Source organism: Tuber melanosporum (assembly GCF_000151645.1).
Source record: "Tuber melanosporum whole genome shotgun sequence assembly, scaffold_101, strain Mel28".
Classification (NCBI taxonomy): Eukaryota; Fungi; Ascomycota; class Pezizomycetes; order Pezizales; family Tuberaceae; genus Tuber; species Tuber melanosporum.
Window position 1 is genome coordinate 149,794 of NW_003298757.1, and position 24,377 is coordinate 174,170.

Genomic DNA, 24,377 nt, shown 5'->3' on the forward strand with positions numbered 1-24,377 from the left:
CTAAACCATTCAGATACAAACTCCTCAGCCTTCAATGTGATTGTTGGATTTAGTGCTGTTCTATTAGTAAAGATACCTTCAATTACACTTAAAAATTCTTATATGCTATCTATTTTATTATAAGTATTCAGTTGTAAAATTATAATATTTGAAATAAAATAAAAAATATACTTTAGACATGATACTTCACTTGCCCACTTTCTCTAAGTTCTTGAATTACTTCTAAAACTCATTCTGATTAACCAAGTCTAAGTAAAAATCCAACCTCATCTATATTATATATATTCTGAGATTTTAATTCATACTCATAGAAAATCATTTTTAACTATATAAAAACATCATAAATATTTACTTATATTAGGAATACCAAGATCCAATACCTACGAATCACCTTAAGTAGGATAATCCCACTCAGAATCAGAAACCCTAGATTCTAATACCCCTGTTCGGTGCCCTTACGGGGCCGGCACATCATCATACATATCAATTTCAATTGTGTCTTGTGACTATAATGACACAGGATTGAAGGTGACAGAATAATACCATATACATCACCACCGTCAATCCAACAGGATCCTGTTCACAGTATATATGGGAGAGGACCTTCTGCAAGGTCAGGGAAGTAGAACGGAGCAAATCCATCCGCTACTCAGAGAGTTACCAGGCTTGAAACATGTAACATCTTTAGCAGGAGCTGTAAGCAAAAGGATGATGTCACATGAAGAGATGTTATCGAATGATAAAGAATCTCAACGAGAGACTAATACGTTCACATCCACCCTACAATAACCAGAAGAGTCTAGAATTCTAAGAGACACTACTACAGAAGCTAATAGACTTCACAGAGAGTTACAACTCGGTTTTGGAATATGTTATAACTACAGGTATGACTTCTAATACTATAACAGCAATTGAAATCATGTTACCCAGAGCAACCAAGGGTTGCCGACCAAGGGATTATTTGTCAATCCGGTGGAATAGCTTCCTGTGAATTAGTAGGAAATCCTCCAGAAGATATTTATTGATTGAGTAAAGAGTTATGAGAATTTGAAATCTAGTGACCTAGAAAGATTGCAATTATGACTACCCTCGCAGATACAACCCACAGATAAAACTGATCATTTTATCAATAAAGCTAATCATTTCATCCATGAGGGCGACAATTGGGGCCAACTCAGTTCAACTTGAGAACTAGGCCATCAGTCTAAAGACTCTAATGATTGGATAATTACTATAGAAAACAGTACGGCTCTTAGTTAGTCATATCATAATTGCCGAAGAGGGTGTAGTGATTTTCAGGATTTCCAGGTGTTTATACCTTTTAAGAATATCTGATGTTAAAGGTTATAATCAGAGAGGTACATAGTTGTATAATAAATAGATGTAGTCCACAAATACTCAGATGTGTAATATAAATATCGAAGTGCCTGCCAAGCTTTAGACATCATCAAGCAATGGAGAAGAGACCTTAACAATATAATATTGTCTTTAGGATTCAATTCTACTTTACCTACTTTACTTTACTCTCAGTAGTCATAAACGAAACTAGCGATGCCCGAGCCTTCCTAGAAAATTTCTGTTTACAGAAACGAATTTTAGTTGACCTAGACAACTCTGAAGTTTATCAGGTTGTCTCCACCTAACAGTTTAAAATAATTGTAAAAAAAATAAGAATATAAGACAAGAATAATAAAAAAATAAAAATAAAAAACTAATAAAATAAAAATACCTCATGAATTAGTTATTATTTCCTCAAATATTGCAACATACAAATTTAACTGTTTTCTGAATTATGAACTTGATATCTCGATATATTTTTTTAAAACTGATTTCTCATTTTTTACCAACAACTTTACTAGAACTTGGCTTTTATAAAACTGAGTTGGCAATTCCATGTAACTGCTATATCGTTGAGGAAAATCCAAGATGGTACTGAAAGTAACACCATTACCGCATGTTTCTGTCACAAAAGTGGCTTGGCATGGAAAAGGTTTTCACATGACGTATAATTATGAGTTATGGGAGGTGCTCCTGGCAAGTATGCCTTGTGGGTATGTCTTGCACATATGATTTATGTTTAGCACATGACCTCATTATGAGGTCATGGGTTTCATGCATGTGACTCATTCGAGTCATTTGACTTGTTTATTATGTTATAATTAGGGTATGAGTTTTTGCACATGACCTCACTACGTGTAACCGGTACGGGTACTCGGTTATTAGTTTTGTTTTATGTTTTATTTTAAGTATTTCTTTGATACTTGGTTTGTTTGAAGTATAGTTTGATTCTTAGTTTTGTTTTGTATTATGTTTTAAGTATCGCTTTGATACTTGGTTTGTTTTAAGTATTGTTTGATACTTAGTTTTGTTTTAAGTATTGTTTTAAGTATTATTTTGATACTTAGTTTTGTTTTATGTATTGTTTTAAGTATCATTTTGATACTTAGTTTGTTTTACCAAAGAGTATCGCTTGATACCTTTGATTAGCTTCGTTTATACTAGACATGAACAAGATTTATGTATTTAAAGACCGCCTGATCCTGCCATGGAAAAAGCAGACTTCGACAGACAGTATTTCAATATACTTGCTTGAATAGTTACTTCTTTGTTTCTCAGTACACCCTTGAAGCCTCCTTTTGTTCTCAGCTCTCGACTCCTCTTTGGAAGAGCAGGCTACCTGCCAACTATCGTATCTATTACTGATAACATGATTAGCACCTAGCGAACACGTTACATTTTTTTAACCTCAGCAAGTAGTCAAGAACCTGTCCCCGGATTTAGGCCTGATCAACCTATCGATACCCACCTTAGAACGCTAGCAGAGAGAAGTGGCAGAATCGCGGCACATTCGGCTTCGTCTTAAAACCAACATAGAGTCATTGATGACTAGGAGTGGGAAGCAAATCCCACGACAAGATCTTACAAGAAAGAAACAACTTCGGCGCTCTGCTAAGGAGCCAGGAGAACCTGCAAACATGGAAGACACACAACCTCAAGGAGAATTTTCTTCTAATTCAGTAAAGAAGCCTTTCTTCGAACCTCCAATTAACCCTGAATTAGTAGCGAATCAGACATGGCTAGTACAGGAGGAAGGCCCTCTGGAGGAGGAAAATCTCGGGCTCGTCCTGAAGAAAAGGAACTACCTGCAGCATTTGAATCTCCTAAGTTTAAACTCCACCTCCCAGCAAAGTTTACAGGAGAAGGAAAAGACCTCAAACCCGAAGCCTTTGACCAATGGACGACGGAACTCACACACTATCTTCACCTGCAAGGGAAAGATGTGGAAGACCATTCAACCGGACTATACATTGGATCATTCTGTGAAGGAAAAACAACCGACGCATACCACTAATGATATAAGAATTACGGCGGAAATGTAAGATTAAGAGGATCTACTGTTCTCGATTACCTGAAAGGCCGATTCCAATCCTCTATCACCGACGACCTCCTATACAACAAATTCAACCAGCTCTAGTAAGTTAATGGAATGCATGTTAAGAGAATCACAGATGTAACTACGGATCTAAAGATGTATAAGGACTAAATGAAGAAAGGAAGCATTTCCAACTACATCCTTAAGCGACAATTCTATGATACTATGCATCCTACCCTCCAGCGAGAGGTAGAACCACTTGAGGAAGACGATGACGATATTGCAATAATAATTGCAAGAGCAGAACGAAAGGACCCCATCCTCCATGAAACCAAGGCATATAAGATACAGGCATCCACTAGCAGGAATAGCCAACCACGATGCAAGCCCTCCAGCAACTCTGAAGATGATACCCCATGGGTTTTCAAGAAGAAAACCAAATCCTCCAAAGAATCGAGACGGCAGAAAAGAGAATGTTTTGAATGTGGAAAAACAGGACATATGGCAAAGAACTGCCCTACAAAGAAAGAGAAAGGAAAGGCAATTAAGTAAGAAGCATCGGCCAACAATATTGAGAATGATAGTGATGATGTCCAATCCAGTGAATACGAGGAGATCCATATCAGATATATCGATATGGAGTGCAACAGTGTCCGACCCTTTTTTTATTTTTTATTTTTTATTTTTTTTTATAATCATGTATTCATTATTAAGGTACAAGAACTCACATGCAGCGGTAGCTATGGCGTAAACAAAACCTTAATCCCAAACAAACAAAACAAAAGAAACCAAACTGATGTCTCCAAAAAATGCGAACAACCCATATCGCAAAGCGCATAATAGCTAACTATAAAGGGAAAAATTCAAACTAAGCTTGAAGTGAAATCCTACAAACAAGGAAACCAAACAAGTGTGCCACCTACTCCTGCCTAGGCCGAAGAGGAGGAGCTGAGGGAGGTAGTTGTACTCCTGACAGGGCGGGCCCCAGAGGGGGGATCTCTGAATGCAGGCATGTCTGGGGGGAATCCGGTTGAGGTGGTGGAGATGTACACAGAAAGGCCATGAAGCATTGCTGGAGAAGACCAGATGGGCTCTCCCTCGTTCAGGCACTCAACCCCCAGGAGGTGGGCGTTTCTGGCTCTGGCACGGGAGGGGCAGCTGAGAATGGCGTGGTGGAAGGACTCGGGTTCCTCTTCGCAGTAGGGGCAGGTGTCTTGTAACTGGTACGGGTACTCAGTTATTGGTTTTGTTTTATGTTTTGTTTTAAGTATTGCTTTGATACTTGGTTTTGTTTTATGTTTTGTTTTAAGTATCGCTTTGATACTTGGTTTGTTTTAAGTATCGTTTGATACTTGGTTTTGTTTTATGTTTTGTTTTAAGTATCGCTTTGATACTTAAAGAGTTTTACCAAAGAGTATCAATTGATACCTTTGATTAGTTTCGTTCATGCTAGACATGAACAGTTTTGTGTATTTAAAGACCACCTGTTTCTACGATAGAAGAGGCAGACTTCGACAGACAGTATTTCAATATACTTGGTTGAACGGTTACTTCTTTGTTCCCCAGTACACCCCTTGAAGCCTCATTTAGTTCTCAGCTCTCGCCTCCTCTCTGGAAGAGCAGGCCACCTGCCAACTATCGTATCTAATACTGATAATGTGATTAGCACCTTGCAAACACGTTACATGTCTGGGGCATCTGGGTCCCTCCAGGAGCGGTGGCCGGCCAGGTATCATTTTCCTGACCTCATCTGGTGGATGCGCCCTGCCACGAATTTCCCCAACCCCATGAAGGGGTGGGGCGACAGTGTGGGCGAGTAAACGTAACGGGGTGGTGGTGGGTACTGTTTGGACCAGACATTTAGGAGGAACTGCCGGCAACCCCTCTTAAGGGCTGGAAAGAGGGGGTTTTTGGGTGCCTGTGGGGGCAAGGCGGAAGGAAGGAGGGCAGGTGACGCTGGTGGGACTCGGGAGAGATGTCCAACAAGTTTAACCACTCTGTGGGCTATTGCATCAAGTGGGAGATGCCTCCTTAATGGAGGAGATGGTTCGGGGGTTTTCCAGCTCAGAGGTCTGTAACCCGGAGTAAGTCCTACCATTAAGGCTCGGTGGTCCTCCGATGAGCGGTAAGAGGATGTCATAGGGAAGGAAGAGTGTAGCCATGCGGTAACTGGGTTCCTTTCTGGGGGGAGGCATATTATCCTCAGCGCTGCCAATCGTTGGCAGTGTTCGATGAGGCATTGGACCGGTAGAAGGGCCAATTCGCATGGGAGGATCCCAGTGGGGGTCTCGGAGAAACAGTTGGTGACCCATCGCTGGACTTGTCTCCAAAAGACAGCAAGACGGTCTGTCATAGTAGGTGAGGGTGAGAACAGGTCTGCACCAAAGCGGAGTATGGGTGCGAGGAGGGATGACACTAGCCTGTGGTAGAGGAAGGGGGCGAGCCCCTTACCGGGACCCGACAGCCTCTTGAGCATGGAGAACGCACCTTATGCAAGTGCGAGGCGCTTCGAAAAGTGGATGTTGGTAGCCCATCAGAGAGAGCAAGAGGCCGGTTCAAACCAATGGCCAAGCCATCTAACCACCCCAGAGGGGCGGAAAAGGAGTCCATCAATTACGATAGGGAGGGCGGATGTGAGGTCCCTTTGCCTGGGTGTCCTCCAGTGCACAAGTTCAGTTTTTGGTACAGAGAAGGAAACGCCCAGCCACCTGCCCCTTTGAGTCAACATCTTGACTAGGTGTTGGAGGCGTTGGACATTCCTTCTGTAAGAGTTGGAGGCAACAGTAACCGTGAAATCGTCCACATAGGACAGGATAAGACCTCGCAGTACTGGAAAGTGGAGGGACGAAACATAGATAACAAATAAGAGAGGAGAGATTGGTGAGCCCTGCGGGGTGCCCACCTGAACTGGTTTGAAAACTCTGGGCGAACCCTGGAAGACGAGACGGCATTGCCTGTCTGTCAGGAAGGACCTAATCCAAGAGCACAGATACGGTGGTACTCCTTTCGAGCGCAGCATATAGAAGAGGTCATTAGGGGAGACATTGTCAAATCCTCATTTAATATCAAGGAACAAGGTGGACGCCACCAACTGGGGGCGTTGTAGTGTCTGGACTTCATGGGCCAGAGTTGCGCAGGTGTCGAAGGTGCTGAGCCCCAGAAGAGAGTCACATTGATGTGGGTTGAGCAGGCCAAGAGATCTAGCCAGTGGTGAGAGGTGATTCGCTATTATCCGTTCCAGGATCTTTGAAACTGTCTCCAGGAGGACGATTATATGGAAGGAGGCAGGAGTATCGTAGGAGGGTTTGCCAGGCTTGTCTAGGACCACGCCATTTACCATTTTGAGTGACGCCGGGTGGAAACCAAACAAGACCAGCGGAGAGAGGAGCTCAGCCAACAGAGAGGGATGGGATACATTGATCTTTTTCCAAACAGAGTATGGGAAGAGGTCGGGACTAGGAGCCAAGGAGGGTGAGGACTTGCTGAGTGCCACGGCAATCTCTTCCGCCAGCAAGGGGGGTATGTCTTTGAACGCCCTTAGGATAGGCGGGCAGAAAGCGGGGGGCTTGGGAGGAAAAAAATGGGAGAGGAGGGCTTTGTTTAGCTCCATTGGTGAGGTTGCCTCTGGGAGGGATGGGAAACGTTCTGGGGGTTTGCCAAAGGCGAACCTCTTGGCCGTCCACACATTTTGGGGGGTTGCACTCTCAAGGAACCTTGTCCAGTGTTCCCTCTTAGCCTTCTTGATAGCCTTGAAATAGGCATTCTTGGCCAAGCGAGCAGATTCTCGGGTGTCATTTGATGGGGATTTATGTGCCACACGGGCACGAGAGTGGTGAACTTTCCTCAAGTCAGACAAAGTGTCTGACCACCAAGGTTTCGATCTTGTGGAGAGTCTTTTCATAGGCGTACGCCTGGCCAGGACTAGACGTATTCTGCCAAGGTTGATATCAAGCCACATGTTAAGTGCTTGCTGTGTCGGGAGGGGTGGAGGTGGCTGAATCGTTAGGGAGCCGAGGTCCTCCAGGACCTTGGTCCAGTCTGTAGCTTTCCAGTTTGGCGTAAGTTTGGGGGGGGGGAGAAGTGGAGACGACAAGGTTACTGATATTGGGATGTGATCTGACCCAGTAGACTGGAGGGAGGCATCCCACGTTTCCATATAGAGTGCGAGGTGTTGGTTGGCGAAGGCTAAGTCGATCACAGTGGATGCATGGTCTTGGCCCAGTGAGAAGCGGGTGAATACTCCAGGGGTATTCAGGAGGGAGAAGCAGTGTTCCTGGGACAAATCCGTATAGGGAGTGGAGGTGCGGATTTCCCGTTTCCTTAAGGGACCGGTCGGGGTCCCACTGGGGATGGTGGATGTTGAAATCGCCCACCACAAGGGTGGAGAAGTCGAGAACAGGGAAAGCTTCCTCTGGGGAAACAGAACAGTAGAGCGACGATGTCGTCCAAAGGGAGTAAAGGTTGACCAGGCGAAACCTCACATGGGAAGAATCAAACAAACCAGACGGGGTGTAGACATCTACTGCCATCAGGGCAGGGTTTCCGAAAAATACGGGAACAAAAGAAACAACATCAAGGAAGGAGTGTAGTGCAAATACTGCCACCCTTGGCTTCTCCCCGAACGCCATCGGGGGGGAAAAGGACTTAAAGCCAGCAAACTGTGGTAGCTTTCCACGAAAAAAGGGGGGGTCTTGAAGAGCAACAAGCACCGGAGGGGAGGAACAGTGTCCGACCCCTGGCTATATTTAAAGCACACACCGCCCTGGAAGGTACTATTCTGATCAATGGCAAGAAGGCTTGAGTCCTATTCGACACTGGCGCGATCAGAAGAGACATGATCAGTAATGCCTTTATTTCTATCCATGGACTCCCAACTCGAGACCTTAACCAACCCATACTAGTCAATATGGCAGTAAAGGGATCACGATCCACAAGCCATAAAACCTGCAGTGCAACTATTTGACTTGGTTCTGCCATCCTATACCCTCAGGAAATGCTAGTCGGAAACTTAGCCAAATACGATGCCTTGATAGGAATGCCATTCCTGAACTGCCATAAAGCTATAATCAGATATGGGGAATCAACTATCAATTTCCCAGATCAGAAGGTCAGAGTCTTATGCAAACCAAGCTCGGAGAATACTGAGCCGCAATCTGTGAAGCAACTGCCCAACACCTATTGGATGAATACTCTGATGTATTCCCTGACCAGATTCCCAAAGAACTACTGCCTATGAGAGAAGTGAACCACCACATCCACCTTTGAGACTCCTCTAATCTTAAGAACCAACCCACCTACTCTATCCCTGACGCATACAAAAGTCCACTATGTGATTGGATCAACTAACAATAAAGAAGAGGAGTCATCTACCGAGCAGAAGCCACAGGTACCGCTCCTATATTTGTTTAACCCAAAGCAGATGGCAAAAGAATCCGCTCCTTGGTTGACCTCAAACTACGAAATGAAAACATAGTTATGGACAGCTTCGCTATCCTAAACCAAACCCAAATCCTGAATGCCGTTCAACAGGATAGATTCCGAAGCAAGATTGACCTAAGCGATACCTATTTTCAGACAAGGTTAGATCCAGAAAGCGAACGCTACAACAGTTTCAAAACACTCTTCAGAAGTTTCATTAGCTGAGTTATGTTACAACGTGATATGAATGTGCCTGCCACCTTTATGTGAATTATGGAAAACCTCCTAAGCGAATACCTCAACCATTTTGTATGGGTTTACATTGATGATATTCTCATTTTCTTGAACACCAAAATAGAATATGCCTACCATATAGGTTTGGTTTGTACCAAACTAAGGGAAGCTAAGTTCTACGCTAGCAAGAGCAAATTAATCCTATTTGCCGATAAACTCGATATCCTTAGACATGTGATAGATAATGAAGGAATACACACTACCCTTAGAAAGATATCCTGTTTAACAGAATGGACAACATCTCGAAATTAGAAGCAACTCATGCGATTCTTAGGACTAGTCAACTAGATCTCCCAGTTCCTACCACACCACGCCACTGTGACAGCACCACTCACAGATCTTACCGGTAATGCAGAATTTGTCTGGACCCACACTCATGACCAAGCCTTTACCAATATCAAGGAATTGATTAAAAACGCCAATGTTATACAACCTATCGACTACAGTAAATCAGATTCAATATGGCTAAATCCTGATGCAGCAGACGTTGGAGTTGGAGTATGGGTTGGATAAGGAGCCTCTCATGAAACAGCGAGACTGGCGGCATTACATAGTAGGAAGTTCACTAATTCACAAATGAACTATGGAATGACGGACCAGGAAGCCCTTACAGTGATTGATACTCTTGCCGCTTTCAACCACATTCTGATGGGTAATACCTTCACCATTTTTACCAACCACCAACCTCTCACTAATCTTAAGACAGAAAAGGTACCTGGAAGGAGAAGCACATGGTGGATAGGTGAGATCAGCAAATATGATGCAAAAATCATCTATACCTCTGGAAGAACGAACTATTTAGCTGATGCTCTCTCCTGCCTATATGAGAATCATGAACTCACAGACCCTCCTCTTGTTCATGACCACACAAGGCCAAGCGAAGACAGCCCTGACGAGATCTCCTATGAACAAGAACCATCGATGGCTACAGCCAGTGATGCCGCTCCCTCCAATACTTTCTCTTACACTATGTACAGAGCTGCCGGAACAGAACGAGGAAAGAATATTGATGACAAGTAGAAAGACAATTGCACCCTCCACAGCACACCTCCTCACGAGCTTGAACAAAGCAGACTCCACTGGTTCCACTGTTATCTCGATACCTGCCCCTTTCACTAGACTGAAATTAAATTTGGCAACAGATACCAGCGACCGTACTATATATCTGCTGATGATTCTAAAAATACCAGTTTCGACACTACAGAAAGAGCAGAAGAAATAATGGATGAAGATGGATCGACCCAACCTCCCCTTACTCTTAATCCTGTTCCAAGACGATACCAAGGTCTTGAAGAACTCGAACAAGCAGCAGCCTACATGGATGCAATATCTTACCTACACCCTCCACAGTCAGCTCTGCTATCCTCTTCCCCTATACCCGACTCACGACCACTGTATGGTGGACCCTTATGACTATACAACAATGAAACTATTATTTCTGTCATACCTCCTACAATTCCTGAGCATCGCTGACAGCTCTATGAAACCTTTGAAGAAGAAGAAGCTCCTTTTGAACCAATAAGAGGATCCCTCATTGAGGATTAACGGGATGTTAGCTCAACTACAGAAGAATTAACCTCCGCTTTCCGAAGCCAAATGATAGCAGGATATCGCCATGACCCAATCTACTTCAAAGCTATAGATAGCTCCAGACATGGAGACCTTGCCCCCTACAACATATCCAATGGAATAGTCTATACCAGCACTCGTTATGGTGAACATTACCTATACATCTCGAAAGGCCATATGTTCAATAGAAGGACTATTAGGAAATATGTCATCACCGAAATCCACAACAAAGAACACCATAGTACGGACCGCAACCTCCAATATGCTTCAGAATATGTTTACTGGCCTGAAATGCGAAAGGACTTCAGCGATTTCATCAAACAATGTGAACTCTGCCAGGTAAATAAGGAACGAACACAACTACCAGAAGGGAAAGTGCGGACCCTCCAATTACTATCTAAAATATTCGAATCCTATGCCATCAATTTTGCAGGACCATTCAACAAGTCTGCCAGATATAACACTATCTTAGTACCGGTGGATCAGTTTTCTGGATACACATGGTTGATACCAATAAAGGTTACCGATTCATCCGAAGACACCTGGAATAACCTCCAACAATGCCTATTCATCCCCCATGGATGCCCATTATCTCCTGTCAGTGATGCTGATCGCTGTTTCACCGCCAGATTCTGGAAGCAAACTTTGACCTCCCTCAGAATCAACTATATCATGGCTGCCTCTGAACATTATGAGACTAATGGCCAGGCGGAACAAAAAATCTGGGAAGTCAAGACCGGAATTAGGAACATGATCAAGGAATGATAAACCAACTGGGAACCAGCCCTCATTGAGCTCACCGCATATATCAATGCCGGATATTCAGACACCTTGGAAATGTCTCCATATAAGGCAATCTTCGGCCGCTAATACTCTCTCCTACCTACAACTCTGTTTAAGAACTCCTCAGTCCCTGCCTCTGATAACCACCTAAACCGCCATCAAGCAATTTGGAATGATGACTTCCAAGCTGTTAAAGCTGCCCGATTCTGGAGTACCACTACTGCTCAGAAGCGACGACGCAAACATGTCCCTATTCTACCAGGTGATATGCTCATAGTATATGGAAACATGTTCATTACTAGTGTTGGACGCAGCAACAAACTAGAACCCCGATGGCGAGGACCTTTCAAGGTCTTATCCTTTGACGAGCATAAAGAAAACTACACTGTCCAGATGGATAGATGCATGTACCGCCGGAATACTGCAGTTTTCCACACCTCTGCTGTCAAGCAATTCCACCCAAATGATGACTCCAAGTTCCCTGGAAGAACCCACTCTCGACCTGCACCTATCATCGTTGATAAGAAAGATGAATGAGAAGTTGAAGAAATTCGAGACCACCATCTTTGGCATGGAAATGATCAGTTCCTAGTCAAATTGAAAGGATACCCAACGAGTGAGAACAGCTGGGAACCATTAGAAGGACTAGAACATGCTATGGATATGTTGAACGAATAGTGGAAAGACAACATGCCAAATGAATCCCTCCATCCAACAATCAATTACATCTCAATGTGCTGGACACTAACAATGCCTGTGACTGAGCGATGGCAGATGGAACTCGAAGCTAGGGATGGGTTTTAGGCACTGTACTTTGAGTTGGAATTTGAAAGCAGTGATGAGGAAAATCAAGCTATGGAGTAGGCTCTCGACAACCTTATCTGATCACCATCCACCATCCGAATACCATAATGATGTCAAACTATGTACAACTTAATGTGAGGCTGCGACAACAGATTGTTGGACTGTTGTTGAACTGCGATATTATCCAACTGGAAGACTACTTCGAAATCCTCTGGATAGACTACTGTCCTGATTGCGACAATACTTGGGTTGATGTACAGCCTGAATCTGGTATTCGTGACTACTGTGATTTGCATTTTTTTGAGTCTAAATGTTTTCTTAGGATTTCTTCTTGTCTCGGGTATGACACTTATGATGAAGAGCTTATAGCGGAAACTGAAGCCTTTAGTTTCTCAGACTCTGCTTTTGATGATTATTAGGTTTTGTTTGTTTAAACAGTTGTTTTGTTTTGGGGAATGTAACTGGTACGAGTACTCGGTTATTAGTTTTGTTTTATGTTTTGTTTTAAGTATCACTTTGATACTTAGTTTTGTTTTGTGTTATGTTTTAAGTATCACTTTGATACTTGGTTTGTTTTAAGTATTGTTTGATACTTAGTTTTGTTTTATATATTGTTTTAAGTATCGTTTTAATACTTGGTTTGTTTGAAGTATCATTTGATACTTAGTTTTGTTTTATGTATTGTTTTAAGTATTGTTTTGATACTTGGTTTGTTTTACCAAAGAGTATCACTTGATACCTTTGATTAGCTTCATTCATGCTAGACATGAACAAGATTTATGTATTTAAAGACCGCCTGATCCTACGATGGAAAAGGCAGACTTCGACAGACAGTATTTCAATATACTTGGTTGAATAGTTACTTCTTTATTTCTCAGTACACCCTCGAAGCCTCCTTTAGTTCTCAGCTCTCGCCTCCTCTCTGGAAGAGCAGGCCACCTACCAACTATCATATCTATTACCGATAACGTAATTAGTACCTAGTGAACATGTTACACTACGAGGTCATGAGTTTTGAACATGTGACCACTTTAGTCATACAACTAGTTTGTTATGATTTGATTTTGCACATGTGACTACTTTGGATCACATGACTATGGGTGGGAAGAATACTATATAAGGAGGCCAGTATAGCTGAGGAGGATAGGTTCTTCCTACTTTATTCTAAGTACTTTTCCTACTTATTACTATAACAAATATAAAACATCTTTATATTCTTTATCATTATCATGACCTTTATTATTGTTTCGCCAAAGAGAACTCTTCATGAAGGAGAGTTAGAGAAAGCTTACGATTGGCATTTCCGATAGACCACACAGGTCTTGTACAATCCCTTACGTAGGTATAGTCCTAGAGCTATTGTAAGATTAAGAAGGAGAAGAAGAGAAGTATTGTTCTCTGTCACCAAGAACTAAAACCTCTGAAGGAGGATTGTTACAGTTTCTCTCCTCCTCTTGAATAAGCTTCTGTCTCTATCGACCTTTTTCTTCCCATATTTTTCTTCCCTAATGTTGATGCATTACTGTAGTTGGAGATATTCTAACCATCTCCACAGTGAGTGATTGTTCAAAATACTATGAAAAACAGGGGTCTACATTTAAAATACCATGACATGCTATGACTAGGAGGTAAACCTACAGTCTCAGAGGTCAGCGTAAGAGAGATCGTTGGAGTACTTTCATCTGTCATTTACATAGTAAGACAATTGGGAGTCAGTAGAGTAGTAAATAAAAAAATAAAAAAAGGGTAGATTCAAAGTAAATAGGAGAAAGGAAAACTAAACAGTTCAAACACGATACAATAATTGAAGCAAAAATGACTGAAGTTGGCCAGCAATTTATCAATACTCAGGCTGATGAGCAAGTATGATAGTTTGAGCTTCTACCAGCATACTTGCACACACTTTAAGAGTAAAGCCCTTATATTACAACTGCCCTTCTTGTAACGGAACATCGGTTGGAGAAAAATGCAGCCTTTTTTCAAGGTGTTTTTATTTGTCCTGCCAAGCCTCAACTTTTTTTTTTTCTAGCACAGAAATTTATCACTCTGGATGATACATTTTTAGAGGTACACTTCCAATAAACCCTCCTCCTTGCAGCATATGTTGATGCCAATAACCACTATTTACTTCTTACTTATGTAGTTATAGAAAGTAAGAATACAGAGTCCTGGAGATAGTTTCTTGGTCATCTTAAGGATGCTATGCCACACACCTTGAATGCCAGTAATATTAGTGATAGGAATAAAGATTTTCTAGTTACTGAAGATACACTTGGTAATAATGTTATTAGACTTTTTTATTTAGAGCATTTGTATTGAAATTTCATCAAATTATATTCAAGGAAATATGGGGATTTATTCTGGCATATTGTAATTTCGAAAATAGTAGATGAATACCAGACAACCGTTACACTACTACTATTAGAAAAGCCCTCAGCAGTAGTCTATTTAGAAGAAATAGACCCTGCGATGTGGATCTCAGCCTTTATTCCTGGAGGACCTTCTTGGTGATTTGGACAAAAAACATCGAATATGGTCAAGGTTATGAACCATGTATTGAGAAATGCATGAGAGCTTTCTATCCTTGATCTCTTAATGGAAGTATAGTATACTACTATGGAAATACATTTTCAATATGCCAACAAAGCCAATGCAGTGATTATTGGACAAACATTTACTTATTTTTACCACAGCATCCTTCTCCTTGAATGTGAAAATGCACTTCGAAATATTGTTTGAATAGCAGACAACTATCATGGCCTAGTTCAATCACTAGCTCAAATTTCCTGTGTAGTAGATCTTGAATATTGTACCTGCACCTGTCACCACTTCCAAGATACCAATATTCCTTACCAGTACAAAATTGCATGCATATTGACTCTTCGATACAGAATTGATAACTATATACAGTCACTCGGCAGAAGTGTTCGTGAAACCAATCTCAGATAACTAAGCTGCCTCGCCAAAATGCCACCTTTCAATGAAGTGTAAAGTTGATCATGACTGTTTACCCCATCGCGACCATGACCATTCACAAATCTATACCCACCGAAGCCTCCTTTACTAAATTAATTAATTTATTAATTTCCTCTACCTTTGTTACCAATGGTTAAGCATTCTGGAAATATGAAGTATGCTGCAAAAAAAAGACTCCTACCTAAAACCACTCGGAGAGAAATGCGCCTTGCAGAGAAGGGCATGATAATCGCCTTTTTCTACTGCCTCTGGAACATTGCCTTGGTGGCTCAAATTACTAGACGCCCATGGACAACAGTTAAGAACTTTCTTGTCTGAACATGTGAACACTAATCTCTTGAAAATCTCCCTTGCCCTGGTTGTACCCCTATTTTAAGTAGTCAACAGCATCGCACAATTATACAGGCAGCCAAGTCCAACTGGAAAATGACCAGATACGCCTTCAGGGATCGCTATGCACCTGATATTTCTCTTGATACTGGTAACTCTTTGTACTACCCAAAGTGACTGAATATGATTGCCTACTAAATTTACCTGCATAGTGGACCGGGTGTTAGGCGGAGACAACTTGGTAGACTTCAAGATTGTCTAGGCCAATCGAGATTCGTTTTTGTAGACGGAGATTGTCTAGGAAGGCTCAAACTTGGCTCGTTTTGTTTATGACTACTAAGAGTGAAGTAAAGTAGGTAAAGTAGGGTAGAATCGTAAAAACAATATTATATTGTTAAGGTCTCTTCTCCGTTGCTTGGTGATGTCTAAAGCTTGGGAGGCACTTCGATATTTATATTCCGCGTCTGAGTGTTGGCGGACTACGTCTATTTATCATACAACTATGTACTTCTTTAATTGTAATTTCACAACGTCGAGTTTTCTTCCAAGGTGCGAACACCTGTGGACTCTGAAAACCATCACACCCTCTTCAGTAATTACGATATTTCTTCTTAGGAAACGTACTGTCTCCAATAGTAATATCCCAATTAGCAGAGTCTTTGGACTTATGGCCTAGTTCTTAAGTTGAACTGAGTTGGCTCCAATTGTCTTCGCCATTGATAAAATGATCAGTTTTATCCACGGCTATATCTGCAAAGGTGCTTGTCATTACAACCAATTTTAGGTCGTCTGACTCCGATCCTTTGTAACTCCATACCCAACAGATAGATTTTCTCAGAATGACTTCCTATCAACTAGCAGGAAGCTATTCCACCAGATTGGTAATTAATCCCTCTGTCAGTAACCCTTGGTTCCTCTCTGGGTAGTAGGTTTCAGTAACCATTGTAGTATTGAGGATCACCCCATGGTTATGACGTGTTCCGAAACCCAGTTGCAACCCTCTGTGAAGTTCGTTGGCTTCTTTGGTAGTATCTTTTGGAGTTCTAGACTCTTCTGGTGGATGTAAATGTATTGGTCTCTAGTAGAGATCCTTTACCATTTGATACCATCTCTTTATGCGAAATCGTCCCATTACTTATAGCCCGTGCCAAAGGTATCTTGTCTTTGGAGCAAAGTAACTCTCTGAGTAGTTGACGGTATCACTCCGTTCCACTTTCCAGACCTAACCGAAGGTCCCTTCTCATATAACCTGCGAACAGGATCCGGTCGGACAGACAGCGGTGATGTATATAGTATTATTCTAATACCTTCAATTCTGTAGTAATATAGTCACAGGACGCAACTGAGATTGATATATATGATGATGCGCGGGCCCTGTAAGGGAGCTGGAGGGGGGTGTTGGAGACCAGAGATTCCGATTCCAAGTGGGGTTACCCTACTTAGGGTGGTTATTAGGTATCAGGATCTGGTATTCCTAATACCAGGTACTCTGAGAAGCAAATATTAAAAAATGGATAGCCAAGACAAGACCTAGGCTAAAGCCTGATCATGTGGCTAAGAGATTGAGATGGGTTACAGCTCATAGAGACTGGACAGCTGAGGATTTTAAAAGGGTGATTTGGAGTGATGAGTGCAGTATGGAGAAATCTAAGGATCCAAAGCAACAATGGGTATTCAGAGAACCTGCAGAGAAGTGGTTGGCTGATTGTGTACACCCAAAGGAGAAGGAGAAGTGAATCTTGCTTACAGTTTGGGGGTACTTTTGGTGTAAAAGAAAAGGTCCATTAGTTCCTATTACTCAAACTATCAATGAGACCAGGTATGTTAGACTTTTGAGAAGATATCTTTTTCCTGTTATTCATCAAATGATTTCCTTTGGTATACAACTTGAAGATATTCTTTTTCAGCAAGATAATGCTCCTGTTCACAAGGTATATAGTGTTATGAATTAGTTGGAGAGAAACAGTATTGAGGTTGTAGACCACTCCTCTTATTTCCCTGATTTAAATCCTATTGAGCATGTATGAGTTGAGCTTAAAAAGTAATTGCACCAGCAGTATCCAAGGATTGCAGATACTCCAGGAGGAAAAGAGGCTGTTAGGAGAAGACTTGCACATGTATTACCATTGATTTGGGAGACAATTCCTGAGGAGTTTTTGGAGAAGTTGTGGAAATCAATGCCTGATAGGGTGGCTGCAGTTTTAGAAGGAAGAGGAGGTTATACAAAATATTAGCTAGTTTAATTTATGGCAGGTCAATTGACCGTTGAATGTTAAGAGGTGCCAGTAGTTATTGATTGTGAACTTGAACTCGCATGCGCGTACGCCCGTTGACAACCCCGCTGGCACTGCCCCACTATATGGCACAACTGCAATTAACCATTGTCTCAGATCACGAACACTTCTGCTGAGTGACTGTAGCTTACAAATTCTTTGTAGATACAAGGAAGCAAACCTATTGATACAACTTTCCTCCAATTATTCTCCCAGAACACTTTCATCATCTATCTCTACCACCTCCAATTCTACTTCAGCGCACTCCCGAACCTCAACCACTTCCTCACCCCCCTATTCTTCCTCCTGCACCAAATCTTTTACCTGCCGATGACAAAACAGAAATACTTTTCTCCCTGAACTGCTACAAGTTCAACAGGAAGTACGGGTAGTGGTCTCTTCTGGAAGATGAGTTATTGGAAGGCAACGAACGAAAGTCGTGAGTTGTTTTTGTTGGATAGAATCAACCATCTGGGTCTACATAACAGATCTGTTGTAGTTGTAGGAAGCTTGGACACAATAGTAGGAGCTGTAGGACATGTACTCATATGTAGTTCTTGTTATTTGACCTTTTTTTTTTTTTTTTTTTGCTGACATAAAATTATCATGCACCTTATTCCAAAAAAGTCCAAAAAACAAAATAGCAAAGTGCCAAGGAGAAAATGTCTAGCAAAAGTGGTGTTAAGACCTCCCTTGCGCTGACCTCTGAGACCATGGGTCCAAGTTTACCCCCCCAGTCATGGTATGTCATGGTATTTTAAACTTAGACCCCTGTTTTTCATGGTATTTTAAACGATCGCTCATCCATTACAGACATCTAGCGGCACATAACGGGACGGCGGCTAGTCCCTGGGGAATCGCGGGGTAAAATAAGTGTGGAGGTAGTTTTGTATTTACGGGCGTGAATCGAGGCATTTGGTGCCTGGAGGGTTCCTAGCGCAAAACTGGTTCATAATGGAATACGTATTATATTGTGTACCCTCAGTAAAGGACTACGCCGGGCTCTTTTTTTCTTTTTTCTCATTGTTTGCAACGATTAGTCAAACTCAAGATCACTATCTAGGGATTTGCTCGTGTGTGAGGAAGTGAGTAGGTGTACGTAACTTAGTTGGGCTGGATAACTGGACAGTAGTATGTGGGTCTTTGGCACGAGCTTATATGTAGCCGGGTTTAGGAGCTTCGCATTGGTTTTCTAGGTAGTCAGCTATAATGGCCCGGCCATGACCTGGCGGAAGGCTCGTATAGTCTTCTAGACTATCACGGCTAGCTAACTTGGACCCTAGCTTCCTCCGGCGGAAGTGGTACCCTCGGAGCCAGGTTTACTCCCTCCTATCCACTCGTTTGTCAGTCACCCATACTCTCGTGCTATCCTTGCTTTCCTTCCTCCTCCCTGGGGGTGTCGGGGGAATACCGACAATACCGAAAGCGCTCCACATCCCTGTCCTCCCACCTCCCGTCCGATCACTGAGCACCTCCATGACTACATCTTCATTTTTCCCACCATCACCCTCACCTTTCCTCCGCCTCCCTCGCACTTTTACCCTGGCGAGTAAGACGTTGACGTCCACGCAATGCGCATATACATTCCCAAGAGCGGGCTTACTCATTGCGGCGGAGAAAGCGCTCGAGAGGTTGTCCTCTTGAGTGTGCGTATATGTCTGCTGTCCACCGTCTGGATTGCTCGTCGGTTTCGAAACCGCGGCATTGAGTAACAGCGTGCAAATGTTGTACCTCCTCGCAAGGTCGGAGAGGGAACATGTTACTCCTACCATTCTTGCCTGCGCTTGTAAGGGGCCTGCGGTCATTAGTGCGGTTACGGGTTGGGATATTGTATCTATTACTATTACTCGGGTACCGTCAAAGGGCTCCGACGGGGGTTCCTCTTCTTCGGAAGCTTCATCCTCGCTGTCGTTTACTATACGCCGGCGCTTCTCGCGGTCAAGGTGGCTGGTGCGGAGCTCGTCTATAGCTTCGGTCAGGCCGTGAATGTTGAAGACGCGCATTATCTGTACGCGGTCGAGGACGTTGGATATGGTTTTACCGTCGTTGTTTGTCCGTGATGAGACAACTTGCTGGAGGAGGCTTGGGGAGAAAGTTCCCAGGGTGTCAACCCATGCAGCGGAAGAGTTGTAGTGGAGTAAGAGGTGAGTGACCAGGGCATGCATTGCTATCTATTTCTGCCCTCATGCTGCGTCAGTCCGCAGGCCAAACGGGAGGGGGATAAGGGGGAGTGTGACAAGTGATTTTCCGGTCGCCGAAGCACCGGATATGGAAGTTAAATGTCCGTAAGGAAACCCGCCAGAGAGAGCATGTTGGTCTAGGGCCGAGCAGGAGGTCGACAGAGTCTTTGGGAAGTGTGAAGTTTTGTTAGATTGTCGGATGTTCTGGGTTAGGAGGGTTGAGGCAAGGATTTCTGCGGCGGGTAGGTGGGTAGTCGTGTCAGTGACGGGGATGGTGGTGGTGGGGGTCGTTGAGGACATTGCATGGGTGGGATGTGCAATTGGGGATCACTGTTCTTCGTTTGGTTTGTCAATGTGTCAGCTCCGCTTCTCTGGGTCCGGATGGTTTGTGATACCTGTGTCGGGGTACGGTATTCACATCTCCTGTACTTGTATCAGGTATCTCTCAGATCAGAATCAACTCGAGGCATAAACAAGGCATTGAATCTAGCATATGCCGGTAGGAGCTGTAAACCACTTGTAAGATCTCGAGTGCAGCATCTAGCTTGTCCAAGTAAATTATGGTTATTTATGGATGCTGGAACTGGATTTGGGTGTTTTTTGGGAAAATTGCGATTACGTCAGACTGTTAACTTTTTACCATCTTGAGGAAACAAACGAGATTGAAGGTGTGAAACACCTTTTTGAGCCCCTTTGAATCTTTTCCTCTCATTTATTCGCGTCCCAAACCTTTGATCAATCCCGGGCCTCATTTCCTGAAATTGACCCTCATGTCATGTCCCTTTATTCCTCCTCCTAATATATGATATTACTATATCAGCTTGAGCGGACGGACGCCCAGCAGACCACCGGTATTTGTCTTTGTTCCACCCCTTCCTCCTATTCTCCTTCTCTACCTCCCCATTCACAGGGAAGTTATTGTAGTCTAGTCTAATGTTGTGAATACAGCTTGTAGGGTTTGCTATGATTGAGCCCCTTTCCCCCTATAGGTTCCATTTTCCTTGACACTTGACTTTGGCACCATATCCTGAACACACAGCTACTCGAGTACTCTCGCCACCGCCCTCCCGCTTTCCCTGTTCGTCGCAAGATGGAATCCCAGCCGAAGATATCTGCGTTTTCAGCCTCATCCTCCGCTGGCATTAACCACGACCCACTAGAGAACATTCTCCGCGCTAGATCCAGCAATGGGGCCGCGCAGAATCTGCAAGAGCTATCAAATGGGGAAGCTCATTTGAAGCCTGTTCCAGCTCGTTTGGAGAGTGAAACTTCGTCAGTACTCTCCAGGTCAGCTATTTGCCTCCCCCGTGTCGCCGGCCCCGCCGCCGGTGGGAAGGAAAGGAAGTAGTGGCGGTAATTCTAATCTTTACTCTGTTAGTGGACGAAGTACTCCAATTCCTGAAGATGCACCTCCGAGTGCTCACTCAATACAGCATGCCCGCCGGGAGCGCCGGCGGCGAATGTTCCCAACCGTGGACTACGAGAGCCGTGTCTCGCATTTCGACCCCCAGTCTCAGCATCGTGATTTCCGGGGTTTCTTTACGCTGTTTTGGATCGGGCTGTTCATTATGGTACTTACTACAGCGTTGAGGAATCTTAAGGATACCCGGAGGGTGCTGAGAACCTCGATCTTTAGCATGTTTACCAAGGCCCCGCTCGAGCTTGCTATTGCCGATCTGTTCATGTTTCTGAGCACAATTGTTTGTTTACCGTTGCAGCAGGCATTCTCGACTGACAAGTGGTCCTGGGGTAGGAGTGGATATATGCTTCAGCACGTGCTGCAGGCGGTCTGGTTAGCGGGCTGGGTACACCTCCCGTTTCATCTGGAGTGGCAATGGTATGATAGTGTTAATTGATACTGAAGGAGATGATTTGGGGGTTAACACGGGATGCAGGACTCATCAGGTGTTTTTTACGCTTCATTCTCTCACTATGCTCATGAAGGTTTTGGGCCCCTTCCCCCGCCTCTTATAACGGGGTGCTGATTGCGGTTTAGATGCACTCGTATTCATTCTACTGTGGGCATCTCTCAGAATGCTATAAGAGGCTCCGAACGCTTGACGAAAATAATACAAAGGTGGAACCGACTGAAGATGCAGACCTCCGCGAAGCATTAGCCTTTGAGGTCACTAGTCCTTCTGGAAGAGTGACTTATCCCAAGAACCTGACCTTGTACAATTTCGTCGACTACCTCTTCTGTCCAACTTTATGCTATGAATTGAGCTACCCACGGACTGACCGGTTCGTGGCCAACCCTGTGGATTTTGTGTAACATGCTAATTTCCAGGATAGCATTCGTTGGGGCAAGGTTGCCGAAAAGGCCGCCGCTGTGTTTGGTTGCATTTTTCTGCTTACTGTGACGAGCGAGGAGTTTATTTTGCCGATTGTGGGGTTCCCGCCCATGTCCTTGTCGCGTCCTTTTGCTAATTTGGGATTGTAGCTGGCTGAAGCAGCTACCCGGTTGGAGAGTGTTAATGCCTATTCGGATATTGCCCTGATTCTACTAGAGAGCATCAGTCTGCTATTGTTCCCCTTTATGGTCACCTTCCTCCTGGTATTCTTGGTGATATTTGAGTACGTGCTTGGGGCATTTGCGGAGATCACCTGCTTTGCTGATAGGCATTTTTATTCTGACTGGTGGTAAATCTGCTCTTGGGTTTGTTTTCCAAAGGATCGTTTGATGACTTTCGATCAGGAACTCCACCGATTGGCTCGAATTCTCTCGGGAATGGAACATCCCTGTTCACCGCTTCCTTCAACGTCATGTCTATGGCGCTTCCCGCCGTCACATGTCTCGACCTATAGCCACACTTACTACCTTCCTGATATCAGCACTCGCCCACGAGCTTGTTATGTTCTGCATTACTAAGAAACTCCGTGGCTATGGCTTTGTGTGCCAGATGCTGCAATTGCCCATCATCGTCGTACAGAGGACAGAGTTTATGAAGAGCCAGAAGATGTTTAATAACATCATGTTCTGGTCGTCGATGATTTGGGGGCTCTCAATGGTATGTATTCCTCCTTACATTTTACCTTGGGGATTGTGCTAATGATGGTGGCGGGGTATAGATCAGTGCGCTGTATGTGCTAATTTAGGTGCTCATGGGTTTTCCTTCAGCTGGCGCGTGCGTTGAGGGTTGGCAGTGCAGACGTCTTTCGATTACCGTAATATCCGGAATAATTGGACCAGGATATGTCGTCGGAGTTCCCTCCTTTGGTAAGGTCTGGTGTTTTTATTTTCCCGTCCCTCACAAGGGCTGGGTAGCTCTTTTTCTGCCGTGTTTTTCGCCCCCTTTTCGACTACATAGCACATGGCTCGGTTATTACACTTTTTACGGTATCGTTTGTTTACTAGTACTTATTCATAAAAAGCGGTGGGCTATAATTGCACGGCGTTCTGTAGACTATTTCTTGTCTTGTTCTGGATATTTGCTGTTGGGGCGATTTGTACTATATACCGTCTAGGGGCTTTAAATGTAATACACGGTAGTTAACACTAAGCTTTAAGAATGATGCGTTTAGTAGTTCCATTCGCTTTTTTTTTGACGAAGCACCAGGAGACCAAGTGGAAGAGGGTAGTCATGGGGAGATTGATGCCGAGCGGCGAGCAACGAGTGGGTCCAAGAGTGATGGCGAACCGGTCTCCCATGTTTTAATCTTGAGAACGCAAGTGCCCACTTACTGCATGGCTCAACACCCCATATCTCCCAGCATACCATCTCTCCGGTAACTATTCGAGTATGTATCATACAACAAATCCACTCCACCACACCCCCAACCCTGCTGGGAGCTCCAACAATACCCTTCAAACCAGGTCCTTACCCATTCGTCTAACCTATCACGAGTTATGTAGACAAACCGTTCAGCCGGAGCACTTCACCCCGATCAATCCAATGCAATTCCCACAAGCATATAAAACCCTTTTCTTTCCTTCTCTGCGCTACAGCCTACGGTGTGTTTGTTCCTTACTTTGCCCTATGTTGGTGTGCCATGAGACGTTGGTTACATTGGCCGCGAAGCACCTGTAGGTGCGAGTGGTAAGTGGTGATAAGGATGATGTCTGTGAGGTGGTGAGCGGTGGATGGCCCCAATAGATGTGCGGAGTGGAGAGGAAGTGCGAGCGGGTGCTAGGGATAGGCTAGGGGAGTATGCATCTATCGTGAGGGTATCACGCGCTTGGTGTTCAGGAACGAGTGATACCCTATGATATCTCCATTTGTCTAAAATAGCATAAGTAGAAACACACCTATGATACCAGTATGATACTACCTAACCCCGCTCAACGTACGAGTAGTATCATAGTACGAGTACTCCATGCTCCCGGTAACTAGTGTCTTGGCAACCCGTTACCCTCCATACGGTTCCCCTTATGGATCA

At 43.7% G+C, this 24,377-nt stretch overlaps 1 protein-coding gene; it reads left to right on the forward strand.

Annotated features, from left to right (window-relative positions):
* Positions 1-19,282: 19,282 nt before the first annotated feature.
* Positions 19,283-23,298, forward strand: GSTUM_00000025001 (uncharacterized protein). XM_002835274.2 has 10 exons: positions 19,283-20,851; positions 20,949-21,287; positions 21,379-21,700; positions 21,740-21,837; positions 21,896-21,944; positions 21,997-22,241; positions 22,293-22,386; positions 22,441-22,640; positions 22,696-23,008; positions 23,070-23,298. Exons 2-10 carry the CDS (start codon positions 21,091-21,093, stop codon positions 23,094-23,096), a joined length of 1,545 nt encoding a protein of 514 aa, XP_002835320.1. The 5' UTR covers positions 19,283-20,851; positions 20,949-21,090; the 3' UTR covers positions 23,097-23,298.
* The last annotated feature ends 1,079 nt before the right edge of the window (positions 23,299-24,377 follow it).

Coding starts and splice junctions, on each gene's coding strand:
- GSTUM_00000025001 (XM_002835274.2), top strand. CDS start 21,091: ATGGAATCCCAGCCGAAGATATCTGCGTTTTCAGCCTCATCCTCCGCT. Junction 21,838..21,895: donor TTTCATCTGGAGTGGCAATG/GTATGATAGTGT, acceptor CACGGGATGCAG/GACTCATCAGGTGTTTTTTA. Junction 22,641..22,695: donor CATTTTTATTCTGACTGGTG/GTAAATCTGCTC, acceptor ACTTTCGATCAG/GAACTCCACCGATTGGCTCG.